Source organism: Chrysochloris asiatica, unplaced genomic scaffold (genome assembly GCF_000296735.1).
Source record: "Chrysochloris asiatica unplaced genomic scaffold, ChrAsi1.0 scaffold00391, whole genome shotgun sequence".
In the NCBI taxonomy this organism is placed as follows: domain Eukaryota; kingdom Metazoa; phylum Chordata; class Mammalia; order Afrosoricida; family Chrysochloridae; genus Chrysochloris; species Chrysochloris asiatica.
The window spans coordinates 1383034-1401321 of NW_006408909.1; the positions used below are offsets into that span (position 1 = coordinate 1383034).

At 51.6% G+C, this 18288-nt stretch overlaps 1 protein-coding gene across 1 annotated transcript in view; it reads left to right on the forward strand.

Moving 5' to 3' along the window:
• COL18A1 (collagen, type XVIII, alpha 1) overlaps positions 1-18288 on the forward strand; it is a 75714-nt gene that overhangs the window by 47043 nt on the left and 10383 nt on the right. Inside the window, exons 6-31 of the mRNA XM_006876562.1 lie at positions 217-308; positions 574-780; positions 1383-1409; positions 2751-2813; positions 2920-3006; positions 3416-3469; positions 3626-3784; positions 4687-4749; positions 5193-5219; positions 8459-8599; positions 9140-9199; positions 10817-10843; positions 11670-11705; positions 12218-12280; positions 12531-12566; positions 12908-13000; positions 13865-13891; positions 14028-14054; positions 14194-14256; positions 14626-14700; positions 15668-15694; positions 16213-16266; positions 16395-16469; positions 16925-16993; positions 17440-17482; positions 18182-18244. Of these exons, the coding sequence (XP_006876624.1) occupies positions 217-308; positions 574-780; positions 1383-1409; positions 2751-2813; positions 2920-3006; positions 3416-3469; positions 3626-3784; positions 4687-4749; positions 5193-5219; positions 8459-8599; positions 9140-9199; positions 10817-10843; positions 11670-11705; positions 12218-12280; positions 12531-12566; positions 12908-13000; positions 13865-13891; positions 14028-14054; positions 14194-14256; positions 14626-14700; positions 15668-15694; positions 16213-16266; positions 16395-16469; positions 16925-16993; positions 17440-17482; positions 18182-18244 (1758 nt within the window). The remainder of the gene's footprint in view (positions 1-216; positions 309-573; positions 781-1382; positions 1410-2750; positions 2814-2919; positions 3007-3415; positions 3470-3625; positions 3785-4686; positions 4750-5192; positions 5220-8458; positions 8600-9139; positions 9200-10816; positions 10844-11669; positions 11706-12217; positions 12281-12530; positions 12567-12907; positions 13001-13864; positions 13892-14027; positions 14055-14193; positions 14257-14625; positions 14701-15667; positions 15695-16212; positions 16267-16394; positions 16470-16924; positions 16994-17439; positions 17483-18181; positions 18245-18288) is intronic.

Below are 18288 nucleotides of genomic sequence, written 5' to 3' on the forward strand. Positions count from 1 at the left end.
ACACACCCCTCCCAGCCCTTGGACATACCAGCTGGAGTGTACATGCTTATGGTGCTTATGGCCTTGGGTCTTACCCGGGCTAGCTGGGCTCCAGATCAGCCTTGGGGGTGTTGGGAGGTCGAGAGGTGGGGGTCCTCCTACAGAAAGGCCAGAGAGGGTGAGCAGAGGTTCCACTATGGCTCCAGTTCTGACAAGGCCACTCTGCCTCTCCTCCAGCTCAGACTCTCCCTGTTGTGGAGCACGAGAGATCAGGCAGCACCTCCCCTGCAGACTCCAATGTGGCTGCCACACTGGAAGGCATGAAAGAGGTGAGGCCCCTCCGCGTGACCCTGACCCACATGGGGACCCAAGAGAGCAGTGCTCCCCTGTTCCATTTGCCAATGACCCCCAGAGAGTGCTCCCCCTGCTGTTGTTCCTCCTACCTTTTTGCCCCACCCCTACATGCCCATCTCACAGAAGGAGGCTCTCAGCCAGCAGTGGGGAATGTCTAGGTAGATCACTGAACAATCAGCCCGCAGGACAGCAGCACAGACATGCAGGAGACATGCACCTGGCCTATCCTCTCATTTCTAGGGAGGCCTGAAGCCCAGTTCTACAGGCCTGAAGGGGCAGAAGGGGGAGCCTGGTGCCCAGGGCCTGCCTGGCCCCGCAGGTCCCCAGGGTCCTGCAGGCCCTGCTGTCCAGAGTCCTGATGGCCCCGCTGCACAGCCTTTCCCTGGACCACAGGGACCCCCTGGGCCACCAGGGAAAGATGGCACCCCAGGAAAGGATGGCGAGCCGGTGAGTATTCATTTCCTCTCGGTCAAACCAGGCCCTGTCCAGGGCTGGTGAGCTCAAGCAGGAACAGAAGAGGGTGCTGTTATGGGGGGAATTCATCAAGACAAGGGTAGAAAACAATATTCTGGGACCCTTGGAGATCACAAGACTGGCATCTCTCCAGGAATGCGGAGACCTTCCTGTGTGCAAAAGGCCAGGAGTGGCTCACATTCATGCCTCAGAGACGGTTGGTTTGGGATCTGTGGTGTTTGGGCATTAATTTTGTACTGAGATTTTTAGGTATAGAGTAGGTAAAATTCGAATGAAAAGCCTTCTTCACTCCATGTAGATAATTCTCTTCCCTTGGAGAGTTGGGGTTTTCAGGTGAACTTTAACGTAGAAATGTGTTTCCATGCCCTACTTCAGGTGGAGTCTTGATGTGGCCTTGTAGGATAAGCAGTGAACTGCTAACCAAAATGTTGGCAGTTCAAATCCACCAGCTGCTCCTTGGAAACCTATACAGTGTCATGAGTTAGAAATGACTTAACGGCACTTAACAACAACAACTCTACATGGGGACAGGGGGTTGTTTTTCTGTCACTCATGGTTTCTCTTGCCCCTTCCAGGGAGATCCTGGTGAAGATGGAAAACAGGTAGGTTGGCTTTTAGAGCCAGAGACTCTTAGGCTTTTTTTTCCTGAAATCATTTTGAAAATACAATTTAAGTTTTGCTAAGAAAGTATAAGTCTATTGACAAAAAAAAAAAAAAAAAAGTAAGGTAAGCATGTGCATTGAGATGTTTAAGTTAATGTCTGGAAGACGGGCAGGGGAGGGGAAAAGAAACCAAAGGTAGAGTTTCCAAATATTTAGTGTTAAAAAAACAAACAGTAAAGAAATGACCTGAAAGTGTTTGTGAGGAAGAGGGTGCAAAACAGACAAAAGAAAAATAGGTGGTTGTAGTACATGCAAATTCATCAGCAGTTACAATATACATAAGAGTTGCTACCTTTAAGCTCTCAGTTGGGGTTTTGAGGTTTTTAGAGATCAACAAATACTATTTCCAAGAAACACAGTAAAAGGAAACAATACTGCAAATTAAGGTTTGGGAAACAATATACCAGGCAAATTGGAATATAAAACGAACTGGAAATTGAGTGTCATAATATTAATCCTAGACAAGCTAGATTCGAAATAAAAATATTTAAAAACAACAAAAAGGTACATTTCATGTTGACAGTGGAGCTTTTTTCACTATTGAATGTTTTTGCACTGACAACCAAGCTTGTGATGAAATGCAGGAAGAAAGGCATTAATCCACAGTCCTCATGGGAGACATCATAGCCCTTGATCATAAATCCACAGAGCAGGGATGTGTGTGTGTGTGTGTGTGGTACAGTATCCAAGTGACTCAATTGGCAAGCTTGTTTTAATACATTTCATTAGAATTTCATGATCAAGAAACAAGCCATACATAATCTTTTCTAAGCACACAAGGAAATTCAAATACATTGACAATTTAGATCAAAAGGACCTCTCACCCATTTACCCAAAGTCACAAACATGCAGGCACATTCTCGGTCCACATGCCCCCAACATACATACACAGCTACAGATAGGCGCACACACACATACGTGCACATATACACACATGCATGCACCGACACACATGTGCATACCTGTAACTCATGTGCATGTACACACATCCATAACAGGGATCAGTGGTTAGCAAGGATGTCGATGGAGATGCCACATTCAATATCTGTGGCATGGAGCCCTCCCCCAGGCACTGTTTTGAAGTCAGGGATCCCTGTGGTCAGCGTGTCCATCTGGGGATCTGCTTGGATTCCCAGTGCCTCCATTGTGGCCCGGCCCCATACACATAGCAGGTGTTTGAGTCATAGGGCAGAAGGGGTATTGAAGGCACAGGGGCCACTGAGTCATCCCACTTCAGTGCCAACAGAATGAAGATTCCTCCTGACTGTCTGTGTCTTCCAGGGTGACCCTGGGCCTCAGGGCTTCCCGGGAACCCCAGGAGAGATAGGCCTCAAGGGCGAAAAGGTTAGTGTTGGCCTGGCCCGGGGTGAGGGCCCCTTTTCCCTCTCTGCCCTCTGACCCCATGGGGACTGTGTGCTCTTGATGCAATGAGTTCACTCTGTGTTCCCAGGGGGATGCTGGAATCGGCCCACGTGGACCCCCTGGGCCCCAGGGGCCTCCAGGGCCTCCAGGACCAGCCTTCAGACACGACAAGTTGGTGAGTCCCACATCTGAGCACCTGACCCAGGACTCACCTCCTACCACCGTGTCCAGAGTGGGGAACATGGCCCGGCTTCTTTGTGCCACGTTCTTTGTGCCCAGGAGTGAGGTTTCGCAGTAGTGCTCTTGGCCTCGAGAAATGGCCTACCTGAGATGGAGTTCAAACCTTCAGAGGCCCATTGGATTCACGGCCAGCCCTGGGGCCTCAGCTTTGGTGGATCCCCGCTACTGCTGTATCCCTTTAGGCATCCTCTTTCCAGTAATGGGGGCCACTGCTCACTTTCTTGTTGCTTTGGGTGTGACATCTCTGAATGCTGGAAGGGTGGTGGGTGTTCAGAGGCTGGAATGGGAGTGGCTCTGGGTCCTGCACTCCCGCTAACACGTCTCTTGGGGCACTTTTCCCTTAGACCTTCATCGACATGGAAGGGTCTGGCTTTGGTGGTGACCTGGAGACCCTCAGGGTGAGTGACCATTGACCGGGAAAGTGTGTATACAGAAAGTTGTCTGCCCCAATAAAATTTCAGTCGGGACCCTTCAGGAGCAATGACAAGGTCTGTGGGAGTTGGGGGCATTGCTTTATTTACTCTGTGTGTGGTGACCACTCTGTCCGTGTTTAGGGCCCAAGAGGCTTCCCCGGCCCCCCTGGACCTCCTGGTGTCCCAGGCCTGCCTGGTGAGCCAGGCCGCTTTGGGGTGAATAGCTCAGATGTCCCCGGACCTGCAGGCCTCCCTGGTGTACCTGGGCGAGAGGGCCCTCCTGGACGTCCTGGCCCTCAGGTAAGTGCTGCTTCCCTCCCTTTGGTCCAATATGATCCTCCATTCTCCATATCTGGACTCCCCTGTAACCCCCTCACACACACATCCTCTAAGGGAGGCAGCTCCAACCTTGTGCTCTTGGGGTAGGGAGACTGCAGCTGGGTCAGTGGACCTCACAGGGTCTCCTCCTGGTTATAGGAGGGGATTATAAAAGATGACGAACCCAGGTTCTTGCCAGGGCCCCATCTAAAAGGATGGGTGTTGGTAAGAAGCTGCATTTGACTGACTTCCCATCCCAAGAAGCCTCAGAGACATATACCCTCCTAAAGACATACAGGGGATCCATCGAATGCCACCACATTGCTTACTGTAATCAGGTATAAGCCACCAGCTTCACGTTCTCACTCAGTGAGATGCCTCGGACCTACAATTCCTGAATGCACACATTTGCCCAGAGCTCTGTCCCCAGTCCTCTGGACAGTACCCTGCTGTCAGGCTCTGTACAGACAGAACTACTTTACAGACCCAGTTGGGGTCTGATGGATACGCCCATATGAGTCGAGTTTTAGGTTAGAGAGTAAACCTGGTTTTTGTGTTTTACATGTTGCCTGGCTACCTTCTAGAGGGAATGTGGCATCTACACTCAGAAGTCACATCTATCCCATCTCCCCCACTTTGATCAGCAACTCAAAAACCAACTAAAGATAAAGACAAGTAAACACCAGGTCGTCTGAGCTGCTCTTGAATGAAGCTGCTCTTAAATGAAACTGCCCTTGACTTTGGGCGGGGTTGCCTGGGAACCCTCTGACTCTGACCTCACATCCTGTGTGTCCGTGCTTCACTGAGGACGTCGCAGAACCAACAGATAGTTATTTACTAAGCCATAACCTGTTTTCTAGCAACTTTGCTTTTCTCTCCCTCAGGGACACCCAGGCCCTCCAGGAAAAGAGGGACAGCAAGGAGAAAATGGCCAGAAAGGAAGCTCCGTAAGTCACCCCTCATATGTTCAGTGTACACTAGACCCAATGCCAAATGGCTGTAGCCAGCAGGAAGCTGGACTCTGAATGTTTGGGGGCTTGCAATCTCTTGAAAAGAGGAACACCAAAAGTGCCAACACTGGAGGCGAAGGCTAAAGGTGGCTTTCCTCCAAAATCAGCCAATCTTGTGATTGTCATCACCCAGGTATTTTGGACGCCTGAAACTTGCTCAGAACCACAGCCAGCTGGGGTTCACACAAATCCCAGTCAGCTGCTGTCGGCTTGACTGTGTTCCAGGCAATCCACAGCACCAGCAACGCTCCTGTGGATCAGAATAACCCGCAAATCAGTACTTCTGGGTCACAGCAAAATCGAGATGTGTTTGTCCTTGCTCAGTACATGGCTAATCTGATTATGGCTAATCTATCTAATTTCTCTGTATTGTTCCACAGGGTGAAGTGGGTGCCCCAGGACCTAAGGTATACAAAGCACCTGATGCCCTGATCTGCTGGGGGTAGGGGTAAGGGCACACTGGTGAGCAAGAGTACTAGTTAGACAAACTCAGATTTTTAATAATACTGACATTTCAGTATCATGAGCAACATATAGCATGTTTCAACCAAATTTTATTATGTGCCTGAGGGCCAGCCTGTGGTAGGGCTCAGTAGCTGTGAGCATTGTGGTTATCCTATACTTAACTTGCCCTGCTGTTTCTACTCTGTGCTATTGCTGTTGTTGTTGTTGTTGTTAAGTGCCGTCGAGTTGATTCCAACCCATAGCGACCCTCTATAGGGTTTCCAAGGAGTGGCTAGTGAACTTGAACCACCGACCTTGCAGTTCAAACGACTTTGCAGTCTGACACATTAGCCCACAGCGCTACACCAGAACTCCGTTGTTGTTCTTCGTTTCTGTTAAATCCATTCATGGTGACCTTATGTACAAGATAGCAAAACTACAATGCTGAGGTAGATGGCCTGGTCTCTCTTCTTAGTCTGTCTTAGTCCAGAAACTCTGCTGAAACTTATTCACCATGGCTAACCCTGCTGGTATTTGAAATACTAGTGTCACAGCTTTCAGCATCATAGCAACATGCAATTACCACAGTACGACAAACAGATAAATGGTGGCTCCTCTGAGCTGTTTTGTTGTTGTTAGGTGCTGTCGAGTGTCCAGCCAATCTGTTCTAATTCATAGCGACCGTATGCACAACAGAACTGGGCTAGAGTCTGCTAATCAAATGAGGCCAGAGGAATTCTGGTACAAGAAAACCATTTGTAAACGTGCTTCCAGGGCAGACATGTGAGAGAAGAAGCTGTCAGGAACTGTTGGAAGGGGAGACTGAGCCTGCTTCAAGGTAGATGCTGCCTTGAGGTTCCCAGCAGGGTTCCCTCACTTTTCACAAGTGGGTTTAACCTCAGATTTGCTCCTGAAACTACCAGCCTGACATGCCAGGGTTCCAGTGGAAGCCAGGACCACACTGGAGGTTTTGCAGAGACCAGCTAGCAGCCAGTGCTGACTTAGACCCCTCTAAAGCAGATACTGCCTGCTTTTCTTCCTTTTGGCTCCAGTCTGCTCCTGGGAGCCCTAAACCGAGGCCCCATTCTAAAGGACCTGGCCTTCCCTGGGGACAGCTTGTCCAAGGCTGAGTAAGGGCCCTGTGCCCCCCACCACTGAAGGACCTGGGAGACCTTTCTAGGCTCCAGCCTTTCTCAGGTCAAGACCATGGATTCCACTGGCTCCCAGGGTAGCAGGTGGACATTCACAGGGAACATCAGGTCAAAGGAGCTCTTTGCCAGGGAAGCTGTCTGACAATGACCAGGACTCCAGACTGGGGGATATGACAAACCTCAGCGAGGAGAGGTGTTGGTGAGGGAAGGATAGGGATAGGAATCAAAAAAGGGGCTTAGGTGTTAAAACAAGCTCAAAATGGGTTAAGGCTTAAAGTAAATGCATATGTATATATTGTTAATTGTCCTTGAGGCTATGCCCATTCATGGCGATCCGTGTGTTAGAGACTAGAACTACCCAATAAGGTTTTCTTGGCTGTAATCTAATGCAAGCAAATCACCAGGCCTTTCATCCCCAGAGTCTCTGGGTGAGTTTGAACCATTGTTATTTGGGTTGGCAGTCAAGCACAAACTGTGACACTTAGGAACTTTCATTATACGTACATTTTGTTGTTAGGTGCCATCGAGTCGGTACCAACTCATAGCGTCCCTATGTACAACAGAACAAAACTGCCCGATCCTGGGCCAACCTCACAACTGTTGCCACGCTTGAGCCCATTGATGCTGCCACTTTGCCAATGTACACACACACATATAGAAATACAAGTTTCAGGGAGTAATGAGGGAAAATATTTTGGATGAGAGAAATGGCTAAAACTGGGGAGAAAAAGAACTAAACAATGAGATTAGAAAGATTGCAAAAACAAATTTTTTAATGTGAATCTTAAAAGATAAAAAATTAGATGAGATTTTAAAATATGTTAAGAAGCGCTAAAATGGATTAAAACCGAGAAAGTAAAATCTAAATTCCAAAAAAAAAATCAGGGAACAGGTATACCAGGTAGCAACGTGTTTCAGCTATTAGCAATTTGTTACAAAGCAGACAGTGACCAGCAGGGCTAAGAAGCGATAGAATGGAATCTCCAGCAATGTTTGAGTTTAAAAGATAAGTAGAAACAGGAAGGGCATCTCCAAAGGTGAACAGGTGAGTGTGCACTCAAGGTGAGGGGCCTTTCCCCACTGGGGGCTGGAATAGAATGTGGAACAGACCCCGTGTCCAAGTGGGAGCTGTGGGAAGGTGGTACCTGTGTCCCCATGGAATCATGTGACCTTTCTCCCATGGACCTCATTTGTGACAGGCAGGGACCCCTTTGGGCCCTGGCTATATGCCCCTCACACCATCCCACTTAGGTCTCCTGTGAGACCATGAGAACACTGGAATCATCCCCATTTTACAGATCGGGAGACTGAAGCTTGGTTCAGTTCAATGTCCTCGAAGGGGCAGAGCTGGGCTTCTGTGTGGCTGACCCTGTACTTGAGTCCTTTGCATAAGCCCTCCTTGTGCCGCCGCGCCTCCCCCCCCCCCCCCGCATCATCTGAGCTTCACCCACTTCCTTCACCCTGTTCCTGCTGGACCATCTGTCATTCAAACTCACAGTCAGGCTAGGGCAGTGGGCAGTAATATGCTCTGAGACTTAGCCTGCATCACGTGTGCCTGACACCCCTCCTGGCTCCTCCCCAAGGCCCTCTGGACTGAGGAGATCTGAGGATGCCTTGTGACCACTGGACGATGCCAGTGGCCATGAGATCCTGAGACCCAGCTCACCCCAGTCTCTTCTCTCCTCCTCACTCCTTCCTGCAGTGCACCCCTTCCTTACCTGCTGCAGCTCCTTCTTGCTACTCCCCAATTATCGGGGGCCTGGGCCAGAGGTAATGCAGCACAAACAGCATGTTTTGCTCCATGCATGGATTGCATCTGACTAAGAGCTGAGGTGCATGTCTGTGTTTCTAAGCAAATGCTACTGTCCCATAAACAAGCAGAAAAGGATTTGTTCTGGGTATGCCTTGCTTCATGGAAATGTTAGACATGCATCTCTTTGCATTTTCAGATGTGTTTTAATTGTGATAAGAGATTGTAGGTCATTGGGGTGCTGTGAATGGCATGGGGTTCTGGTAAGACCCTGAGGGCAGTCCCTCTCCCCACTCTGCAGGGAGGCCAGGGAGACCCTGGCCCCGTTGGTGCTCCTGGGAAGAATGGCCTGGTAGGAGCCCCTGGACCAGCTGGACCTCAAGGGCCCCCAGGACCCCCTGGACCTCCTGGGCCACCTGGGCCAGGACTCGCAGCAGGATTTGTGAGTACCAGTCATTCTTGCCTCTAGTCACCTGTCTCTGCTCTTGCCCCCAAGGTCCCCTCCAACCTTGGGGACCTCACAAGCTAAGAACACTTTACGCCTTCCCAGCAGGGCCTCCTACCCTCCCCAGGTTTAGTGTAAGAACAACAGCCTTGCCACATTGGCCATCCTGTGAAAGCTGATCATGTCATGCATGAACAGTAGACAGAGATGGGCAGCGGGGTGGGGGTAGGGGCAGCTCCCACCTTGCCTACTGCTGCAGCAGATGTGGTAGGAGACCCTCAGCTTGTCCCCAGCCCACCCTGCCCATTTGACCATGTCCACATGGTCTCTGGATGCTGAAGGGACCGTTCAAATGAAGAGCAAAAAGCCTTCACCCTGGAGAGGCTGAGGGGGCCCCTGGGCAGGTCCCTCTGGGCAGACATGACTGTAGTAGCACCCCAAGGCACTATCCTTGCCTACCCCAAGGTGGTCTCCCCTCTAGGCTCATCCTTTACGTAGAGCTTCAGGACTGAGTGTCTCTCCAATGTTTCCCTCCAGGATGACATGGAAGGTTCTGGAGGGCCTTTCTGGTCAACAACTGGAAGCTCTGGACCACAGGTACTGATGTGGGCAGGTACATTGACATCTAAAGGGCAGGATCCTGGCAGGAAGTCTCCCCTGATCCAGCAATGTGGGGACAGTGGCAAGTCCACAGAGCCCATGGGTGACTGGTTACAAAGTCGCTATCAGTCCTCGACCCCTGCACCTCCCTGGAATCCTCCAGTGTGGGTCAAAAGTCAGCTGAGAACCTAGACGTGGATGGAGGCTGCAGGTCGTCAGGATAGATTCATACAGGTAGATCAGAACCCAGAGAGAGTTGCTTTAGGAAGAAGTTGAATTGTCAGTTTTCTTGTGTAGCTTGCATTTGTGAAATAGCATTATTTATTTGATGATGAACCAAGATTGGAAGCATGTCTACATGGTCAGGTCTGGGCACAGCAGGGACCCAAAGTATGCTGGGAGCTCCCCTATTCCCACCCCACACCATATTCTGCCAACAAGTGGCACCCCAAGGCTGACACAGAGCAGGGAAGCAGGGGGGTTGCCTCCCTCCCCTCAGGATTCCTGGTTACAGGCTACTACCTGCAGGCACACGATACTCCCGGCAGGGTGTCATGGCAGTCCTGCCTTGGATGCTGGGTCGTCAGACTTCAGAGCCCTGCTCATCCTCCAGGGACTCAGCCTGAGGAGTGTACATGGCTGGGACAGACCCTGTAGTCAGCAAAATGGATGAGAATTCATAAATGAGTAGAAATAGATTCCATAGCATGTTGTTGTTGTTAAGTGCCATCGAGTCAGTTCCGACCCATAGCAACCGTGTATAGGGTTTCTGAGGCTGTAAATCTTTACAGGAGCAGAAAGCTTTATCTTTCTCCCTAGGAACCACTGGCAGTTTTGAACTGCTGACCTTGAGGTTAGCAGCCCGACTCGTAACCACTACGCTACCAGAGCTCCTTAGATGGTTTTATATTAAACTTTTGTATTTTACTTTATATATATATAATCTTCATTTTTGCCAATAGTAGCTAGTTGCTTTCCACATCAGATGAGCTGATGTGAACCAAAGATGAAAGAACAGTTGTTGCTTGAATGTGGGAGTGGGGATGACTCTGTGGTCAGAGGTGGACGGTGGAGGTCGTGGGGTACAGTCCTCTGATTTAGGTTATAGAATCACGGGACTAGCTCCCTGGGCCTTTGGAGGGGACAGTGAGGCTGTCTCATGACCACATGGATGATGTAAAAGTCATTGACACATCATTTCTAGATCAGCTCTGAGAGCCACAGTGAACCTAAACCCAAACTCACCTCACGGCTCTAGGATGGCCACATCTGCTTACTTATTTTTTAGTTAAACAAAATGCACCTACAGAGATTCTCAGGACCACCCATTTGGGTTCGGGGCACACATGCTGCTGCGCCAGTCCCACTGAGGGACTGCTGTACCAACTAGCTGGGTGACATCCACATGCTCTACATGGAACTGAAGATGGCTCTGCTCCGGGGGTTCCATGGGGTGCCTTGGCTCCGTTTAATAAGGCTTGAGTTGTCTCTTTCTCAGTTAGAGCTGTGGTGGGCATTCTAAAAGGCTCTGTTCTGGGGGTTTAAGACCTTCCTTCAGGCTTTTCAGCGAGACTAGCAGCTGCACTAATACCATGCTTCCTTCTCTGTTCACAGGTACCAACCGGTCTGCCAGGATTCAAGGTCAGTGAAGGCTACGTGCCCCACTCAGGGCCTCTAACAGCCCACCATGGTTTCTGAACCTGAAGGTAGAACTTTGCCAAAGACAGAGAAGCCTAAAGGGGAAATAAAATTGTGCAGTCCTTGAACATTGCACAGTTAAAAGCAAGGTGGCCTTCACCACCTGATAACGCACCATGAGTGGGGCTCTTGGTTTCCCACATCTGCAGTGCATTTGCTGACTTGAGCAGATAAACGGAGCTTTGGGAGGAACCTGGAGCGACTGCCTCTCCCCATAGTGAGGTCCTGCTTGTTGGGGCAGTGGGGCTGGTTCACCAGAGGGCCTGAGAGCTTCTCTTTCAGACTGTGCTCCATGCCTCCGTGCCCTGAAGGACAAGACCCCCTACTTGCGTGGCACTGCTGCCCCCACACGCCTCCTTTTGGGTACATGCCCAGAAGGACAGGACCACAGCCATAGTAGATGAGGGCAGGTGGGCCAAAAGTGATATAATCTGGGAATGAGCTTCTAATAGTGGGAATATGGAGCACTGTTTCCAGACCATGTGCTCATGAGCATATGACTTACTGACTTTGGCAAATAGGGGACCTCAGGGCCTTTGCACAACCTGCTCTATGTCCCAGGGACACTTGTTGCCTCAGCTTTGACATTTGGAAGGGGGCCTAGCCTCATGGTTCCTGAAGGGGTAGAAGTGGCGCTGTGTAAGAAGCAATCTGGGTGATTAACCCCTTCCTTTCTCCCTGTGGGAAAGTAGGGTGCAGGGAGGGCATTTTGCCTCACGAGTGGGCCGGTCCGTGCACTGCACTCACAAATCCCCTTCATTCATTTCAGGGTGATCCCGGAATGGCTGGGCCCCCTGGGACCAAGGTGAGGCTCTTTACTTGGGTTCAGGAAATCAACAACCTCCCCCACCCCCGATCCAGGGCCAAGCGAGGGAGTTATGGATCACATCAATCCCATCTCCCAAGCCTCAGTAAATAAAGTAATGTGGGCACATCCCAAGGACCTGGCAAGGCCACAGGAGGGAAGGTGTGCATGGACACAGTCCAATCAGGGACCAGGACCAGCCATTGTTCCCACTCACCTCTCCTGGATCTTCCTGATGTATCTCTTCTAAAGGTGACCTCCTTTCGGGTCCCCACCACTCAGGGCCTCATCTAGGTATCCCTGCTGGTCTGGAGCCTCGCTCCTCCCTTCCTTGCCTCTGCTGCATCATCCTGAGCCCACCAGGCCTTCCTGCCCATCCTTCCTCACTCATCCTACCTTCATGGTGTGAACACATGAACCAAAGACAAGGCCACCTCCCATGGGCACTGTGACTCCTTTTGAAACCCACATGACTGCAACCTAACATGTTCTTCTTCCCACATTGGTTCCAGGGAGAAGTTGGAGAGGATGGTGCTCCCGGCTTCCCTGGCCTTCCTGGCAAAGAGGGTGAACAGGTGAGCAGGACTACTCCTAGCAAATTCCTTGAAGGGGCACATGGACTTCCATCTTCTGGAAGCCCTAGGAGGGTTTAAACACCTGCAGGGCCCTCCCAAGGACTTAGGCATCTGTGTCCTCCCACCTGATTCTGTGAGCGGCTCCACAGAGTGGGAGCCTTGGGTTCACATAGCTTCCCGCAATCACCACCCCACCCATCTTGTCTCTTGTTCCTGCTCATGGTGAATTATCTCCTTCCCATCTCTGTAGGGACCAAAAGGAGATAAAGGGAGCCAAGGAGCAAAGGTAAGTGTCCACAGTGAGGGCAGGGTGGAAGGCCAAGTGTCTTAGATGACAATGCTACTCTCAGCCCCACACAGCCTGCCATGACAGCGGGCTCAGCAACACAGGGACGAGGCCTCCTCCAGTTGGGAGTGGTGGCTGTCAGTGCTGGGGTGAGGGACCGGCTCTCAGGGCTGCTGTCCTCAGTCCTTGGAGGCTTCCTTATATCTTGTGAGCTCTGGGGACTCCCCCCCAAGTATTGGGTGGGCTTCAGGGTCCCAACCTGAACAACTGTGGTAGTTTACTCCACCCAAAAAAAAAACCAAAAAAACACGCAGATCTAAAGATTAGGGTTTCTCTTTCAGGGTGACCCAGGAAAGGACGGTGTCGGGCAGCCCGGGCTTCCAGGGCCCCCTGGACCTCCAGGGCCTGTTGTCTACGTGTCAGAGGATCAGGATGTAAGGACGCTATGTGGATTGTCACCCTTTCAGTCTGGGCCCCCACCCCCACAACTTCAGTCACATCAGGTGCAGGGCAGACCCTCAGACTGTTGTGGGAGGGCTAGAGGACCTCAGGAGAAGGTGGCCCTCAATCAGGGCTACCAGCCTGGGGTGCTGGCCTCACCTCATAGAGTGACCCTAAAGATCACCTTTATTTCCCATCCTATTGGTTCTGCTCAGAACCAACAACTGTGCCTCCTCTGGCAAAACTTTATTTGAAAGAAAAAGGTAAGGTTGGGAGCCCACAAAGAGTAGAAGTTACTCAATCGAAGTAAATTACAAATAGAAAGTTGATGTTAGGAGTCTGATCTCAGTTTCCCAAGTTTCTAAATCAGACATATGAGGGAAAGTGAGCACTCTTAGTCCAGGGCAGCTTACAGACATGCTGGGTCACAACACTAGCCTGGCCAATATGGGCATCACCAGAGATGGCCTGATTCACCAGAAAAGCTCAAGGTGGTAGAGTTCAGGGGAATTGTAAAGGAAATGGACCTTAAAGGTTCAGTCTGTAGCTCTGGAACACTTGAGACACTAAGCTGCCGCATCCCACAATGAGGGTACTGTGATACAACCCCAAGTCCCTGTGCAGAACCACCCAGGAAGTGGCCCCAATTGTAATTGAGGGACCTTAAGACAAAAGCCAGAAAGACTTATGAAAGCAAAGTTTTCTTTGTGAATTTAGTTTTAGGTATGGTTTTGTTGATGCTTGTAAAAGTAACATAATAGCGAGAGTTGAGTTCTACTTTTAAATGCAGGTGTTTTTTTTTTTTTTTTTCTCTCTGCTTTTTAAATTTGTTTCTTTTGCTGATATGCTGACAGAAGGTGATCTCGAGCATGTCGGGAAATGAGGTACAGGACTCGTCTTGAGTCTAAAGAATGTTCCCTTGCCTCGGCGTTGTGGGAAGCTGGTTGGGGTGGTGTTTCTGGGATGCGTGATGCTGGGTTGATGCTGATCCCACAGCTAATGTGTCCCTCTTTCCTTCAGGGCAGGCTGGGACATGCTGGCTTTCCCGTAAGTAGCCTAGAGGCCTCACTGTGGAGATATATCACGTGCTGGCAGGGATGGTGGTGGGAGGAAGGTGGTCCTCCTGGGAATGGTAGGGCATGCCAAGTCCCTTGGCTCCTCCACTGCTGCTTGACTTCCTTTTCAGGGACCAGCTGGTCCAAAAGGCGACCTGGGCTCCAGAGGTGAGCCTGGCTACCCAGGACAGAAGGTGAGGGTACAGGGTCCCCCCACAGGGCTCCTCTCCGTGGGGTCTACCCTCCAGGGATGCCATGCTAGCAGGGACCACTGATGCTGCTGCTTCAGTGTGGTCAAAGCCTTTGGCAGAGCTGAGATGTGCTTTGGTGGACATTCCCCTTGGGGGCTTGTGGGAGCTTCCACAGTCTCCACAGGTATAACATCTGCCAGGCTGTATGGCTGGACACAGGGCAACAATACAGCCCTAGGTTCTCTGCAAAGGCCCTTGCTGGGTCTCTCTTTGGAGATCTTCCCAGTGGGACCCCAATTTGAACCTTTATCTAGGTGGGAATGTGGACCACTTGGAAACAGTGGTTGACCTTGATAGGGACTGTTATTCCAGGGTGAAAAGGGCGAGCCTGGCACCATCTTCGGTCACGACGGCACCATCCTGACCTCTTCCCAGAAAGGAGCCAAGGTGAGGGCAGATGGCACAGGGGCTGGGACCATGGAGACAGCTCAGAGGGGTATCCTGCTCAGAGAGGGTGGTTAGTGCTGACTTTCCTCCCAATCAAGGGTGAACCTTCCATAATGTGAATGTACGGGAACAGAGGACACTCCTCACAGCCCTCCCTGGTGTCTACTCACCTTTCACAACGTGGGGGCCACATCAAGTCAGCCTCTGCAAACCTGCAGGAAATGAGTGGAGTGGACATGGCCCGCGGCCAGCCTGACAGCAGGCCCCTCCTTTTCTATTAGTCAAGCCCACTCGGTAAAGATTAGGAGTAGGGTGCTCGGACTCTAGGGTAGACCTCACCTGCTGGAGATGAAGGAGCCTGGCAACACTCAGCTTCATGTCTGGACCCTCCAGGACTGCCCCCACCCTGAAGATTTGTGGCTGCCTGTCTGGCCTGTGGGGCTTATGCTAATAGGGAATCAGATGCACCCCTTCCTTTGTATGGTCCCAGAGAGCACCTTCAGGAACCCCTAGCATAGCTGGGGTCTGTGTCCTGGGTCCAGTCCCTCCCAGTAGACCACCACATGGCCCAGATCCTGGAGGAGTACTGGGAAGAGCTGGAGCACAAGCTCATGGCTATGGGGGCAGACTAGCAGGCTTGTGTGGAAGGTAGAGTCTTGAACTGTCTGAAAGTGGCCGTGGGACCCTGCCCCCACCCCTTCCAGGAGAAAACCCTACTGCTACCCTGCTTATATCTGCGATCTGGGCCCACTTGAACCAAGGAGGGCCCTGCTTGACCATGCAGCCAGGTCACCCCTCATGCTTGGCAGGGTTCTGAGCTGCAGGACTCTGAGCCGTGCCCTATCTGTGCACCAACTGACCATAAACCCCAGCTCATAACCTGCTTCCTGCTGGACTGTCCTCCCTTCCCAGCGGGCAGATGATGCATCCCATAGCTACAATGACAAACCCTCTTGTTTTTGTTCAGGGTGAGCCGGGCTTCCGAGGACCCCCGGTGAGTGAGCGTGGTATGCCTTGGGTGTCTTAGGGGCACTGGTCATCCGTGTGGCTTGTGGCATCATGGTGTGGATGGGCCACGGAGCAGCATGAAAAGACACAGACTCCTCCAGTCAAGACCTATGCAGGCTTTAGGGTGTCAGCCATGCAGAGAAGTGAGGGATAAGGGCACGGGGTCCACCACACTCTGGCACCTTCTCTGAGTCCAGGTGTTTTGGCTGATCCCCTCTGAGCTTGGGACTGCAGCAAGGACCCTACCTTCTTGGGACTGAGCTATTTTGAGTGCACAGATGTGTACACACACACACAGTGCTCTGCTCTGTACATGCTGACCCACACTTGTATACAGGCAGCACCTTGTAAATTTAAAGCAACAGATGCTGGGAGGGGTACAGCTGGGCAGGCCCTGGGGCAATGTGGGGGTGAAAGAGGGGTTCTGGGACACACACCCTCCTATGTCCCCTACTCCCTTCAGTGTGGCTCCTCTGCTGACCCCAAATTTACTTTACTCTGTAGGGCCCTTACGGACGGCCCGGGTACAAGGGCGAAATCGGCTTTCCTGGACGACCGGTGAGAATCCCAAGGGCCAGGGCAGAGTCGGTGGAGTAGGGATGGATGGGAGGCTGCACGGACATGCTGAAGCCAGAGCTGGTCAGCCAGGGATCATGGGCCACCACTCACTGTGCTCTCTGCCTCAGGGTCGTCCAGGGATGAATGGACTGAAGGGGGAGAAAGGGGAGCCAGGGAATGACGGTGCTGCGTTCAACATGAGGGTGAGTGTCCTACAGCACAGTGAGCAGGGGCTCGGGACACCTGGGGACTCCAGTGGAGACAAATCAGAGTGTCCCTGTGAATGCATCTATGACAAACAGTTCCTCTGACATATACACAACATTCACCAACATGCTCACAAAGAAAAGCATCACACATTGAAACTTTGAGCACGCCCTGAGGTCTCCTGCGACCAGCCTTGTGCCAAGTCAGCCAGGTTCCTTACAATCCAGATAGAGGGGACATTAGGTGCATGACTCTCTGGAAATGTGAGGGGACAGTGCCTGTCCTTGGTGGGTTCCAGATCAGGAAGTAACCCAGGTTGTTTGTGTTACTGCCTCTTTCCGTTCTCTGACTTCACTGTGATGTACAGAGATGCTCCTGCTACCCATGGCGCCCTCATCACTGCTGTGGCCAGGGCTAAGCATGCTGACTAGTCTTTTATCTTCCCCCACAGTGTCCTCCCGGCCCCCCAGGGCCTCCGGGGCTCCCAGGCCCTCCTGGGATGCCTGTCTACGACAACAATGTAAGTCTCCAGACGACTCCAAATGTACGGCCAGCCACTCCTTACAAAGAAACTTAGATGAACCTTCTGACTTCCTTTCCTCCCAAATTGGCCTCTGACATGTGGCGGGGTCGGGGAGTAGGACAGGACCCACAATGAAAGAGTAGGCTGGGGAAAGAGTGAAGGGTTCCTAGGTTTGGGAACCCTGTAGTGCTAGGAAGTGGGCAGGGCCCCATTTCATAGATGTAAAAGCTGAGGGTTGGAAAGGTGAAGCAACTAAGACCCCTGTGACTTTTCCCCTTTTATACCCCCCATAGCCCTGTATGTACAAAGGGGAGAGGTACTGTTGTGGCCTTGCAGAGGGGCCTGGGGGGGCTCTTCTGAGCTCACTAAGCCCCTGGTGGGGAGTGAGCTCAGTTTCTAGAGTAATGCACTCTCAGTGGTTGGCACTGTCCCTTTCTTTGCAGGCATTTGCAAACTCTGGCCGTCCTGGGCCTCCAGGATTGCCAGGTAGGGATGCCCTGGGGGCAGCAAGCTCTGGCAGGTCTCTGAGCCACAGGCCATGGGACTCTGAGAGGCTGTGGGGGGGTGGGGGGTGTGGTTGGATACTTCCACCCTGCACCAAGCTAAGCTGACAGCTGGTGGCAGTAGGGTGCAACCTTTTTCAGAAATGTGGTGAAACCAGAGCCAAGCACAAGGTTATTTCTGAGTCCCTCTCTAGCCCTGGGCATCCCTATCCAAAGTGTCTGAGAATTCCCCAGCACCCCTGGGGCCAGGACACTCCAATCTTCACTGTCCCCAGTCCCTCTTCCTGCCAGGTTCTGCTTCTTCAGCACAGCCTCTCAGGCAGCCCGGTATTTGGGCAGAGTGGATACTATCATGAGTACTCACCTGTTGCTCTGAATTCAAACTCTGCTTCCTGTCCAAGCAGGGGCACAAGGGCCCTAACCCTTTCTCTTCTCATCACAGACCCCCTGTTTACTGTCCCTGAGCAAACTTCGGGGGTGGGGTGCCAGGGGCTCCCTGTGTGGCCAGCACACCTCTACCTTTCTCAAGGTCTGCTCTGACTGTCCCCAATGCACCTAACATCCCCTTCCCAGTCCATGCCCACCAGAGTCCTAGAGGGGGCTCTGTCCCACAGTTTTAAGGCAAACTGAAAACTCTTACCAGCAGTTTTCAGGTAAAGTGCTATTATGTCGGTCTCCCCAGGGTACCAGGGACCTTCTGGACCAAAGGGCGACAAAGGAGAAGTGGGCCCACCTGGTGCCCCAGGTAAGCAAACTCCAGGCACCCCAATTGAAGAAACAGTGTCACCA